The sequence below is a fragment of the Capricornis sumatraensis genome, chromosome 14 (assembly GCF_032405125.1).
Source record: "Capricornis sumatraensis isolate serow.1 chromosome 14, serow.2, whole genome shotgun sequence".
Classification (NCBI taxonomy): Eukaryota; Metazoa; Chordata; class Mammalia; order Artiodactyla; family Bovidae; genus Capricornis; species Capricornis sumatraensis.
Window position 1 is genome coordinate 86,848,938 of NC_091082.1, and position 13,044 is coordinate 86,861,981.

At 61.6% G+C, this 13,044-nt stretch overlaps 1 protein-coding gene across 1 annotated transcript in view; it reads left to right on the forward strand.

Moving 5' to 3' along the window:
• The first annotated feature begins 2,843 nt into the window (after positions 1 to 2,843).
• Positions 2,844 to 13,044, forward strand: part of LOC138090318 (immunoglobulin-like and fibronectin type III domain-containing protein 1) — a 53,855-nt gene continuing 43,654 nt past the window's right edge. Inside the window, exons 1-11 of the mRNA XM_068985805.1 lie at positions 2,844 to 2,994; positions 3,391 to 3,513; positions 4,559 to 4,698; positions 5,614 to 5,713; positions 7,259 to 7,303; positions 7,576 to 7,621; positions 8,042 to 8,216; positions 8,924 to 9,037; positions 10,788 to 10,956; positions 11,926 to 12,198; positions 12,825 to 12,870. Coding sequence (XP_068841906.1) covers positions 2,844 to 2,994; positions 3,391 to 3,513; positions 4,559 to 4,698; positions 5,614 to 5,713; positions 7,259 to 7,303; positions 7,576 to 7,621; positions 8,042 to 8,216; positions 8,924 to 9,037; positions 10,788 to 10,956; positions 11,926 to 12,198; positions 12,825 to 12,870 — 1,382 coding nt within the window. The remainder of the gene's footprint in view (positions 2,995 to 3,390; positions 3,514 to 4,558; positions 4,699 to 5,613; positions 5,714 to 7,258; positions 7,304 to 7,575; positions 7,622 to 8,041; positions 8,217 to 8,923; positions 9,038 to 10,787; positions 10,957 to 11,925; positions 12,199 to 12,824; positions 12,871 to 13,044) is intronic.

Genomic DNA, 13,044 nt, shown 5'->3' on the forward strand with positions numbered 1-13,044 from the left:
TGAGAGGAACCTTGGCCCCTCTGCCTTCCACTGTGTCCAGATCTGCCATCAAGCCTTGCTTACTGGGGGAGACAAACCGGTTCCCTGTCCTGAAGGAGCAAATGGGTATTGTCCCCAAGCAGACCGGGCGGCCCTGTGCCCCGGCTCCTTCTGGGCCCGCCTGCCCCCCCGTCCTAAAGGAAACCTATTATCAGCCCCCCACCCCGATGCCCACCTTCCATCTGCATGTCCTAATACCCAGGCGTCAGCCCCCAGCCTGGCTGGAAGGGCCAGCTCTCCCACCTCAGGAAGCGCACTGCCTCCTGGGAGGCCTCCTGGCTGTAGGCTCCCGGGGTCTCACCCTGCCCCTGGCCCCCTCAGGGGTTACGCCCTCTGATCTGTCGGGGGGCTGAGACTCGCTCCCCAAGGCTGGGCTTGTTTGGTGCCACTTCAGATGCCAATTCCCGAGGGCAGTGGCTTTGGGTGTCTGCATGCCTTATGGTGTCAAGGGTCCCCAGGGGTCAGCTTAGTGGAAAAATTAAGGCCCTGGATGATGAGAAGGCGCCCGCTAAGAGGATCATATAAGCGAGGCCACGCGGGGCGGACTGGACCAAGCCAATCTGAGAGCTTAATGCTCCCCGAGGAGTTGGATGAGTCCATGTCACAGGACCTTCCATCTCTGACCTCCCGGGAGGCGAGGGCGGGAACCCCGGGGGGCCCTGCCCTGCCAAGCCCAGGCTGGAGGAGGAGGAGGAGGGAGGCGGGCTGAGTGGGAGGGGCGGGGGCAGCGGGAGTCTGCCGTGACCTACATCTGTCTCGGCGCCACCAGGCCACCGGCAGTCCATTCAGAGCCTCCGGCAGCAGCTGGCCACGGGGAGGCGGGAGCGGCCGGGAGGCCGGAGGCCGGCTGTGCACCCAGGTCAGTGGGCCCTGCACACCTGGCTGCCCACCGGGGCCGGGGCAGAGAGGGCGAGGCTGGGATCCTGTTGCCCTTCTCTGCTCAGGAAGGGCAGGCAGAGGGCAGGGACCCAGGAGCCCCCTGGGTGGTGCATCCCCTGCGATGGCTGGAGACACTTGGAGGACGGAGCTGCGGCGAGTCTGTCGGGGCAGTTCTGCTCCAGGCGCAGACTCTCCCGGCGCTGCTCAGCTGGCAACGCCGACCAGCTTAAATAATCTGAGCAGCTGTCCAGAATAAGGACCTCCGGTCTGGAACTCAGCACATCTTGATTAATAACACGGTCAAACAGGGAGAAGAGCCCCGGGTGTCTCTCCCTGCCCTGACTCCTACGCGTTGAGAAGCTGGAGGCAGCAGGAAGCGGGAGGGCTGGATGAAGCTGGGGTGGGGGCGGAGGGCTGAGGGCCTGGGGGAGACCGGGAGACATTTGCAGGGACTCAAGCTGCCGTTTGGTGCAGAGAGTTAAAATTCTTCTCCAAAGTGGGAGAAAGCTTGGAGCAGAGCGTCTCCTCCCCAGTGCCTCCTCCCCTCCATGAGGACCACGACCCTCTGGTCTCCAACCAAACGGATCTCTCGCCCTTCGCCTTTGACCTTGTCCCGGATCTGGCTTACTCCTGAAGAGGCAGAGGTCGGGAAGGCGAGCTGGTCAAAGTGGGCCCCAGGGTGCCCGTGGGGGCTCAGTTGCTCTCCCGTCTCAGCTGGGGTCTGGAGGCGGGAGGCTGGAGGGACAGACGCGGGAGGATTATGCTTCTTGGCATGTGACGAACCGCTGAGTAAGTAACCGAGAGCCGCTCGAGGGTGATGGAGACACAGGGTGACGATGCTGACTAAGAGGTCCGCGCTCGCTGCGCCAGGGTGGAGGCGGTGGGCAGGCTAGGGGTGGTGGTCCTGGGCGTGGGTGGGACAGAGCCCCCCACCCTCACCCCCAGCCACGGCCAGCTGGGTTCCCCGCCGTCCCCCTCGCCCTGCCCGGAGACTCCCCGCAGAACGGCGGCTGTGGCCCGTGACCGCCCCAGAACGCGGCTGGCGCACTGCGGCATTCCAGCGCGCTGGGGCAGAGGCTGGGCTGGGGGGGACGCCCCGGGGCCGGGGTGCCAGCGGGTGGGCAGTTGTGAAACGGAGGCTCCTTGCTTGGAGGACGGAATGTGCCCTGTCATGTGATTCTATACTGAGGGCTCTTTGGGCAGGAAATGGAATCTCCAAAATGGAACCCTTGGCCACGGGCCAACCGCACCAGGGGTGGGACTGCTGGGAAGTTCTTTCAAGACACCCCTTTCCTGCTCGACTCACGGCTCTCCTTACTGCTCTCAGCCCAGCCCAGCCCCAGGCCCCCTGCCCTCTCCTGGTGGCCCGCCCCGTCAGCCTCAATGGATGGCGGTTGGATGCCGTTGAGCGGGAGTCAGAGGGGTGCTGCTGGTGGTGGAGGGGGTCTGGGAGGCACTCTTGCCCACCTGACATTATAACTCACTGGCTTTGGAGGGGGTGGATGGATTTATGGAGATCTGGATGTCCTGGGCTAGAAGACCTTACGGGCAGCCTAGGGATCCTTGCCCACAGGCCTGGTGATCTGGATTCCAGATTGGGTGGGGTGGGAGCTGGAGGGCTGCGGGCCCTCCTCGAAACTCTCCGGGCTGGTGGAGGGGCCCACAGTCCCAGGGGATGCCGCTGGAGAGTTCTCATCCCCGGTCAAGGGGCCAGGCAGGAAACAGCTGGGAGACCCTGAGGTCTGGAGTTAGCCTTCCTGACTTGGGGATGGCTGTGTGCCGCGCTCTGAGCGTCCTCTGGGCCTGGGGCCCCACCAGCAGGCCAGATCTCCAGCACAGCTTGTAGCTCACCCATGGTTTCTTTTCCCTGGATGAGATTCCAAGCGGGCAGTGCCCTACCCTCCCTGGTCTCCAGGAGGTTGGCCATGCTGGGCCAGCGAGTGGGGGAGAGGAGCTCCCGGCCGGCCAGGGTGCCGAAGTATGGGAAGGACGGGGTGACCAGCCTGGACCTTTCTCAGCAACCCCTCTTCTGTTCTCAGATCAGTCAGTGCCGAAGAGGAGCCAGAACCATGGCAGGTGGGAGAAGCGCCCCCTCCACTCTGCTCACCCCACATGGCGCCCGCCAGGAGAGGGCGGGGGGCAGGGCAAAGAGCATGTGCCTTGTTAGTTCCGGATTTGGGTTTGAACTTGTTTTCCTGAATCTGGGGTGCAGAGCCCCCCCATGGGCCCCGATTCCCACCAGGAGCCCTTTTCCACTCTCCCTTCCCCACCCCCCTCTCCTGGGACCCTCCTGGGGTCTCCCCAGGGCACCCATGGCCACTCCCCTGGGGCGGCACTCACACATGGGAAGACCACCGCCACACCTGCTAGAAAACCCCGAAGCCCTTCTCCCCAGAGGAGCTGAGAAGCCAGCTGCCCCTCCGGCGACAGGTCTAAGCTGAGGCCCACCTCCCTTCCGGTCACCTCATCCAGGGAAGTCCCTCAAGAAGTCCTCCACGCCGGGCGTGAACATCTGGCAGCTGGTGGAGGAGGTGCCCAAAGGCTGCAGCACACCCGACTTCGTGCAGAGGCCCATCGCCTTGGCACTGCAGGAGGGTGAGGCCCGGGAGGGGACTGGAGGGGACGGGGGACCCCGGGCCTGCTCCAGCCCAGCCCCCAACCCGTGTCCGCCACTTCACCCTACACCTGGGGGTGCCGGGTCCCCGCAGGGCACGGGGCCTGAGGAGAAGGGAGGTAAAGGGGTGCAGGCCTACCCCGGGACAGGCATCTGGGAAGGAGGGTGGGGGTGTGGTGAGCCGGGGAGCAGGGGCTCATGAGGCGGCCCTGGGACCCTCCCTCTCCCAGCCCACAAGCAGCTCTGCAGAGGCACCCTCGAAACGGAGTGAAATGGGGCCGCCCTACAGCAGCCCCAGGGCCCACGGCCCGCAGAGAATGGAGCCCGGGAAGCAGAGGGAACGGGCCGTGGGGAGGGTGAGTGGGCACCCTTTCCCCAGCACAGGCCCCCAGCCCGTTCAGGGCCCCTCGTTCTCACCTAAGGAAAATAACGCCCCCTCCCCGACTAGATCTGACTCTGTCTCCAACAACGCTGTCACGAGAAACTGCGTCTCTCATCGGGGGTGGGGGACTCGCATCTTTACTGCAAACTGTTCTCTGCCGAGACACTCCCCACTCCCGGTGGGGCTGGGGGCCTGAGGGCAGGAAGCACCCCCCCCACCCCCCGCCCCACCGGCTTCCAGGCAGGGACGGAGCTGGGCTCTTTCCCGAGGCTGGAACCTCGGGTCTCAGGACCGGACCCTTCGAGCACCACCACCTGGCTTTTCCAAGGTCACGGTCCTCCCCCCAGAGAGTGGACACAGGACCCACCCAGGACTCCCCCTTCCCAGTCCCCGAAGAGTCCTTCAGGCCCCTGCCCCGCCCTGGCCCTCAGGGGCACACACAGACGGCGGGGGGGCGGGGGCGTCCTTGGGGTGCCTGAAACTGCGCTCCTGTCTGGGGACCTCGGGTCCCCAGAACCCAGGGCAGGCACCCCTCTTGGAATGAGCAGCTGAAGTGCCCAGAGCAACACAGAGAGCATGCGTTAAAATCCCCGTCTGTCCTCCCCCAACCTGTCAAACTGCCCGCCTGCCTCTTCCGGTTGCAGGGAAGACCGCCACCTTCCGGGCTGTGGTCTGCGGGGAGCCCAGGCCCAGGGTGCGCTGGCACTGCTCCAAAGGGGACCTCAGCAGCTCCAGCAAGTACCAGGTCTCGCCCAGCACGGGCAGCAGGGAGCACGTGCTGCAGGTAGGGGCTGCGGTCCTCCCGGGCGGGGGTCCTCGCTTCTCCTCCCAGAGCCAAGGTAGACCAGCAGGCCGGCCAACCTCTGCTGACAGCTGGAGCTTCCTTCAAGCCCTGGAAACAAGCTGCCTGGGTTACCACCCCAGCCTTGAAAAGTCACCTTATTCTCTCTCTCTTCCTCTGTGAATTGGGGTGATGATAGTGCCTCCTTCATGGGGCTTTTATGAACATTGAATGTTTAGCTAATAAACCTCCTCCAGGCCCGACGTGCAGTGAGCACTCAGTCGATATAGGTCAGTATCAGTAATATTTACAGTTACACATCACAGAACAGCTACTACGAGCTGCTCCCGGGCTAATCGTCTGACCTAGACTGTATATTTTAATCCTGACCACTCGCCGCTTTGGGGTATTATTATTATTATTTCGGCCACGCTGCGCAGCACACAGTATCTTAATTCCCTGACCAGGGTTCAAACCCATGCGCCCTGCATTGGGAGCTTGGTGTTTTAACCAAGGACTCCCAGGAAACTGCCAAATTCTTTTGTTTATTTATTTATTTTATTAATATTATTTGCCACACTGCACAGCTTGCAAGATCCTAGCTCACTGACCAGGGTTCTATATGTTCTATTATCCTCATTTTAAAAGTAAATAAGCTAAGGTCCAGGAAGGTTAGGTAAGGGGCCTGCAGCACACACCAGAGATGGTAGTTAGTCCCGGAGCCGCTGGACTCCGGGAAGCCACCCTCTGCCCACAGCAGCCCTGACCTAGGTTTGGTCTCGGGGTCTGCTTTCCTGATGAACACGGTGAGGTCCATGAAGACAAGAGCTTGCCTTGTTCATCTTTATGACGTAGTTATGTCCAGTGACTGGAGGAAGGGGGGCTAGCCCTGTTCCCCTGCCCTCGGCCTCTCTGCAGATCAGTAAGCTGACCGGCGAGGACACGGACGTGTACCGCTGCACTGCCGTGAATGCCTATGGAGAGGCCACGTGCTCAGCCAGGCTCACAGTCATCGAAGGTGGGCCTGCCCGCCCCCCGCCTCTGCCCCCCTCCCTCCTGCCCCACTGGAGCTCAGGGTGTGGGAGAGCCCTAAGGGGGTCAGGCCTCAAGGCTGGGAGGGTGTGGGGGGCCATGGAGGCGCAGCCCGGCCAGGTGTGGGGCCCCAGGCTTCATCCGCTGCCCGCAGCCTCTGCCCCTGGTTGGGGAGGCTCACGCCCGCAGGCGGCCCTGCAGCTGTTCTGGGTGACGTCCTCTCGGCCCTGAGGCGTGAGGTCGGGGTCTGAAAGTTGGTTTCTAGTCCAGTCTTCTGCTAACTTGCTCAGGGGGCTTCGGTTTCCTCTCCTGGCCTCTGCTGCTTTGCACAAGTCTGCGTGGAGTGGGGTGAGATGGGGGGGACAGGTAACACAAAGGCCAGATCCTGCCTCAGACATGCTTTGCTTTGGTTTGCTCGTTTCCGAAATTTCAAATTGTCAGCAAGGAATCGAAAGTAAACGTGTCTTGGAAAGTGGATCTCATCTCTCAGTTGGTTATGCTTTTGTGCATGAGTAACAGAAAACCCTCCTCGGTGTGGCTCAAGAAGCAAAGCCACTTTCCTAGGCCCACAATGACAAGTCCCAGGGTGGCATCCAGGCTCCGGCAGAGCTCGGGGCTGCTGGAGGGAGCCAGACGCTTCCCGCGGTGTGCCACCCCGACCTCACAGGCTGGCTGCTACAGAGCCGGCTAACCCACGCGCAGGCAGGAAGCAGGGAAGGAGTGGCCCTGGGACATCTGGTCCTTTTATCAAGAAACAAAAGCTAATATTTTATTGTAGATCAACTATACTTCAACAAAGAAGAATCTTACAACTGTGAAAATAGTACTTCCAAGGAAAGAAGCACGAAATTCATATTGTCCTGTACACTGTAAATTCTTTGTTCTTCAGTAAAAGTTTTAAGGTTTTAGGAAAACTGAGTTAGAGAACTTCTCCCCTGGAGACAGAGGCATAGGTAACTTGTCTTGTTAAGGTAACCAGTGCAAAAATCAGATGGGAAACCTGTGGCAAGCTAGGATTTTGAAGGGAGATTATTATTTAAACACTCGTTTATTTCGTGTGTTCCTGCTCTCAACGCCCACTGCCCAGGTCATGCCTCCTGGCCATCCCTGGTTTCGAAGGCAGCCGGGAAGGCGAGAGGCCTGCCCTCCGGCCTCCCCGGGGGGCGTATTTGATGCCCCCAGGCTAGGGCCCTGAAATGGCAGCTCTCAGGTGGAGGGGGAGGACAGCTGCCCCTTAGATGCCCTTCAGTGTGCAGTCACCAGCGGCTGCCCCCCACATTCACGCCACCCCCACCCCTGTCGACATGTGAGTGGGCCGCCCTGAAGGATATGGGGAACAGGCTGCTTCCCTTGGTCACGCTCTGAGAGGGAGATAGCCGGACCCTCGGCCGTGTTCTTCCTCTTCCTGGGTGGCCACCAACTTTAGAGAGGACTGGGGGTGGGCTCCGCTGGTTCTCGAATCCTACCAGGGTTTCTCCTTTCTCTCCCCACCTGCCCACATTAACCACCTCCTCTCTTCCTGATGGTCTAGTTGGCTTTCGGAAGAATCGGAAGAGGCCCAAGGAGCCCCAGGAGGGTAGGTGGAAAGTTGTCCCAAACCTCCTTAGGGTTTTTTGGGGAGGGGCTACTCCCTGCCAGCTCCCCGCACCTGGTCAAGCCTTCGGGGTGCTTCACAGGACATCACCAGCCCACAGGAGTGGGCTCCTTTCCAAAGCCCGGTGGTCTGTCACGAACCCCGAACCCTTTCCAGCCCCCTTCCCCCAGCCCCCCGGGGTTCCTACAGAGAAGCCTGTGTGAGCCCCGCGGAGCCCCACCTGAGGCTGGAGCTCATTCCTCTTCCTTTTCTAGACTTCAGGAAGGAGCTGGTGGACTTCCGCAAGATGTTGAAAAAGAGGTGGGCCTGGGCCTGTCCTGGGGAGGGCGTCTGGAGGCCCCGCGGGGCTTCTGCTGGCCAGGGGAGCGGGGCTTCTGCTGGCCGTGGGCTTACTGGGAGCGCTGCCCCTAGGCTCCAGTGCTAAGCTCTGTGTCCTTGAGTAAATCATCTCCACTCTCTGGGTTGTTTGTAAAATGTGCTCCACTCGAGCCACAGAATAATGTCCCCTCAGACACCCTGGTCTGAAAGCCGCAAGACAGTCGTTAGGAGAGGGTTTCTCCTGGGAGCTGGAGAGGCCGTCTCTGGGCCCCTCCAGTGCCGCCGCCGCGGCCTCTTCCTCCAGGAAGCCAGCGCAGCGCTCACCCGCTCAGGGCGCCGGCCCGGTGGGTGACCAGCCCCTGGGGGCCCCGCGGCCTCTGACCTGCCCACCCCGCTCCCCAGGGACCCGCCTCCCGCCCCCAAGAAGGTGGACATGGAGCAGGTGTGGCAGCTGCTGATGACGGCGGACCGGAAGGACTACGAGCGGCTCTGCCTCAAGTACGGCATCGTGGACTTCCGCGGGATGCTGCGGCGGCTGCAGCGGATGAGCAAGGAGCGCGAGGAGAAGCTGGCGCCGGTACGGCTCGCCCCGCGGCCCCTGCGCTGCCGGGGGCGCCCGGGGGGTGGGGTCGGGGGAGCTCACGTCTGGAGTGCCAGCCGCGGAGGGGCCGCCCCCGACCTGTCCCCACGCGGCGTCATCTAAGGACCTGCGTCCTGGCTTTGAAGCCTGGCTCGGACACTCGCTGAAATCTGGGGCCTTGGAGAAGTTAGGGCTTCTGGGTCTTGGTTCCCTTCCTTGTAAAGTGGGTGTTACAGGCATCCCTTACTGAGCGGTGGTCAGAGGATGTGCTTAAAGCACTGAACTCCGCAAAGGCTTGAGGTCCGCCCACTGCCGTCAGCACGCCATCACCCGACGGTAGGGGTCTGTCTTATTTCTAAAGGCTTCCGGGGAGACGGCTTCGGCCGCTTACAAACTGAAAGAGAGCCGGGAAGTTTTCCCTGGGTCTAATATAGCCCTAGTAGAAGTCTGCTCTCTCTTCTGGAAACACGAAGCCACTTGCTTGCATCACCTTGAGAACAGTGTTTTCAGCTTGAAGGCGATTCATCCAACCTTCCATCCGGGGGCCCAGCTTTCCTGCTGAGCAGACAGCCTTGACGCAGGACCCCGCCTCCCCCTTGTAACCCAGCACACGTGGGCTCAGGGGCTGCGGGGGGCTGGGGCCTGGGGACCCGGAGCCCCGAGGAGCGCACTCAGAGGGCCCCCGACGGGTTCATCTCCCCTAGTACCTCAATACCATCGCCAACCTGAGACATGTCCGAGTCAACAAGGAGGGGATCGCAACCTTTGGCCTGGAGCTGGACCTCAAGAGTCCTGAGAGCAAGATTTACCTGTACAAGGTGAGCCTGAGGCATCGCGGAGGGGGCCTGGCAGGGCTGCTGCTGGCCCGGGGAGGATCCGTGTGAGGGATGGTGAGGACACGGGCGGTGGGCCCTGCACCCCGTGGAGCCCCTTCCGGCTTTGCTGCGGTCAGGTCCAGGGTGTCCACCCAGGGCACTGGGTCAGAAGAGGGTTCTTAGAAGTGCACCCCTCGCCTCTGAGCTCTCTTCCAGACACACCTCTGCATGGGCCCCACGAGGAGTGACCCAGGTAGGGGTGGGGCAGGGATCTAGAGGAGGTGGGCTGGGGGGGTCACACTTGCCGGCTGTGTGACCTCAGGCAGGACGCTTGCCTCTCTGTGCTGGCTGCCTCATTTGTGGCACCAGCATAAGGCAGGACCGGCCAGTCTCTTGGGGCGTCTCGCTGACAAATGAGCGTGTGCGCGCCCTCCCCCCAGCTCCCTCCTCCTGTGCACCCTTCCCCACCTCTCACCAGCCTCACCTCCTTCCTCTGTCCCTCTGTCCACCATGGCCTTCCCCGCCATCCACATGGCTAACTCCGCCCTACAGAGACTCCCTGGTCCCCCATGTACTGCTTTAAAAATAAAATTATTTTATATTGGAGTATAGCTGATAATCGGAGAAAGCATGGCACCCCACTCCAGTACTCTTGCCTGGAAAATCCCATGGACGGAAGAGCCTGGTGGGCTGCAGTCCATGGAGTCGCTAAGAGTCAGACATGACCGAGTGACTTCACTTTCACTTTTCACCTTCATGCATTGGAGAAGGAAATGGCACCTCACTCCAGTGTTCTTGCCTGGAGAATCCCAGGGACGGGGGAGCCTGGTGGGCTGCCGTCTACGGGGTCGCACAGAGTCGGACACGACTGAAGCGACTTAGCAGCAGCAGCATAGCTGATAATGGTCTTCCCTGGTGGCTTAGATGGTAAAGCGTCTGCCTGCAATGTGGGAGACCTGGATTCGATCCCTGGGTCAGGAAGATCCCCTGGAGAAGGAAATGACAACCCACTCCAGTATTCTTGCCTAGAGAATCCCACGGAGAGAGGAGCCTGGTGGGCTACAGTCCATGGGGTCGCAAAGAGTTGCACACGCCTGAACGACTGAGCAGGCATGCCTGTACCCAAAGTGAGAAACAGACGATGGCCTAGTACAGAGCCGTTCTAAGTGTCTGGGTGGGTCACCTTCGTGACCCGGCCATGGGGGCTGCACTGCCCGTCGCTAGCCTGGGAAAGATCAGAATTCCAAGCAGCATTTCTACTGAACGTGCATTGCTTTCGCATCAAAGTCAGAAAATCACCAGGCGCACTGTGGTGGGTCAGGGATGACCAGCAAGGAGCCAGTCTGTCCAGGGCTTGGCTGAAGTGGGCGTGTGCAAGGGCCGCCGGTAGTACTCTGGTACCTCATGAATGAGAGCACGAGGGACCAGCCACCGTGCTGCCTCCCTGCCCTGCTCGGGAAGGAGGTCTGCTCCGCCAGCCCACCTGCCGACTCAGCGCTCTCTCGGGTGTCTCTTGCATAATGCCGGCAGATCATTTACTCAGAGCCATGGATATTCCTAGGGCATGTATTTCCCTCCGCCACACGCTCCGGGCCTCCTCCCCACCCCTCTCTGCCCCACCCCTCGTGGTCCCGCGTCGTTTGGTGCCGAGGCCAGTGGGGAGCACGGCTGGTCGTCGGCAAGCAGGATGGGGGCAGGAGGAGCCGTGGATCCACGGAGGCCTTGCGCCCCCCTTTTCTTCCCCTGGCCCCAGGATGGCAAGATGGTCCCCTGTGGCTTCGACAACCAAACCAAGCACTGTCTGCGGCGTCTGGGGAAGCACTACCAGTTCCAAATTCAGGACCTGCAGCCAGAGGATGCCGGCATTTACCAGGTCTGGTTGGAGGATGCCCACGTCTTTTCCACGGAGCTGGAGGCCAGCGGTGAGTGGTCTGCCCTGAGCGTCTGGGTGGGCACACGCACACCTCCCAGCGGGGCTGCTGGATGGTCCAGGAGAGGAGCCCGTGCCCGACGGTTAAATGTTGACGGTCCCTTTTCAAAAGCTGCAGTCCGTGTTCTCTTGGTGCTGGGCTGGGCGCTGAGGGTTCCGGGCGCGGGTTCTCGCCCTCGCTCACGGTCCGTCCTCAGCATCCACTCCCTCTCAGGCCAGAGCTGCGCAGTTCCACAGCCTCCCTTCTGAGGCATGGCCCCCATGACCCCCAGCAAGAAGCTCCACTGTCTCACCCCTCCCCTCCCTGCCTCCCCCATCCCCCCCAGGAATGGTACTTCTCTCCATCATCAAACTCTGTCCCTTTCCACCACACCACCCCCCTCCCAGCACCTGGCAGCTCAGGGGCGTTGGAGGGGGCTGACCCTTAGGGTGGGGGAAGCTTTCTGCCGATAAACCATGGAGGATGAGGCTGAGTCAGGCTAAAAGGATGAGACCTCCAGCTGGCCCGGCGCGGTGGACAGGGAAGGGGGCAGGGACCCTGGGCTCAGCCAGGCCTGCCTGTGAATTCTGGCTGGACCACCTCTTAGCTGCAGGAGCCATTTAGCTTGTAAAGCCTCAGTTTTCAGACCTCATAGAGGGTAATGGCAACACCTGCCTTGGAGGTGGTCGTGAGGATTGGTCGGACGACAGGTATAAGCCTCCATACTCAGCCTGTCCGTCTCCTTCCTGAACCTACCTGCCCCCGGAGAGAAGGCTCAGATTTAGAATTCCAGAATCTCACAGCCGCGTCTCACTGTTCACAGCCTAATTATAACTCCTCACTTTATGTGGAGAATCTGACACCTGGGGTGAGGGGTGACCTGTCCGAAGTGAGGCAGGCAGCTGTGGCCCAGCCGGCCTGCCCCGGGCGCCCCGGGCTCCCGGTGCCCCGCGTCGGCTCATGCCCCGCGTCTGCCCGCAGCCATCCCGCCCCGCGTGGTGGTCCCGCTGGCCGACATCCGCTGCGAGGAGCAGGGGGACGCTGTCTTTGAGTGCACCCTGTCCAACCCCTGCCCCAGCGCTGCCTGGAGGTTCCAGCACCAGCCTCTCCACCTCAGTGACAAGTACGAGGTGTTCGTGTCCCCGGATGGGCGGACCCACCGGCTGCTGGTGCGAGGGGTCCGCTTCTCCGACATGGGCCTCTACTCTCTGGGCACCAAGCTCCACGCCTCCAGTGCCTGGCTGGTGGTGGAAGGTGAGTAGGGACCCCGGGCTCTCCCTGCCTTGGCCAAGGCAGGCCCCGAGAGCCATTCTCCACGCCTGCAGTGCGGGCCCTCCACGGCCAGCCCACCCTCCCTAGTGGCGTCTGCTCCACTGGGCACAGATCCAAGGTGGCCCTGGGGTCCTGGCCAGGGCTGAGGATAGTGGGCTAGGTCCACTACGGGTGAGGAGCCCCTGGGTCAGGCCAGAGAACATCCTTAAACCCCCTTAGGGTTCTGGATTCAAGGTGACCCCAGGAAACTAAAGTTGACATTCATAAGACAGGCAATAGAACAAGTTGATTCAAAGGGGAAGAAAAAACAGCGAGGCAGCTGCCGGTGGCAAATGGCTTTTGGCTTTTGTATTTTCTCCCAAAGTCCTCCTGAACCACCGAGAAGGGTGGGCTGGGGCCTCGGGTACAGGACCAGGGAGGCGGTGATGGGGTGAGCCACCAGTGAGCTGGCCCACCTGGCTTCCTCCGGAGATGGCTGGCTTGCTTCTCTGTTGGGGAAACTGAGGGTCAGGCAACTGGGGAAACCGCTGGGGTCTGAGAGGCGCCTCAGCCTGATTTAACAGGGCTTTTCTCTTCTCTCTCTCCGGGGGCGTGACCTCTTACCGAAGCTGGGAAGGATAAGAGCCTTCTGACTGCAGACGCTGACCACCAGAGGCAGGCAAAAGGCCAGAGCCCAGCAGATTTCAGGAGAACCCATGGGGAGGGGGACAGATCCAGAGAGGGGGGCCCCACAGGGAGCTTCCTCCAGAGAGCTGGGCTGGCCTCTGGGGCTACAGCCAGCCCAGACAGGGGCAGCCTGGGAGGGCCTGGTCACTCCTCGACGGGGGA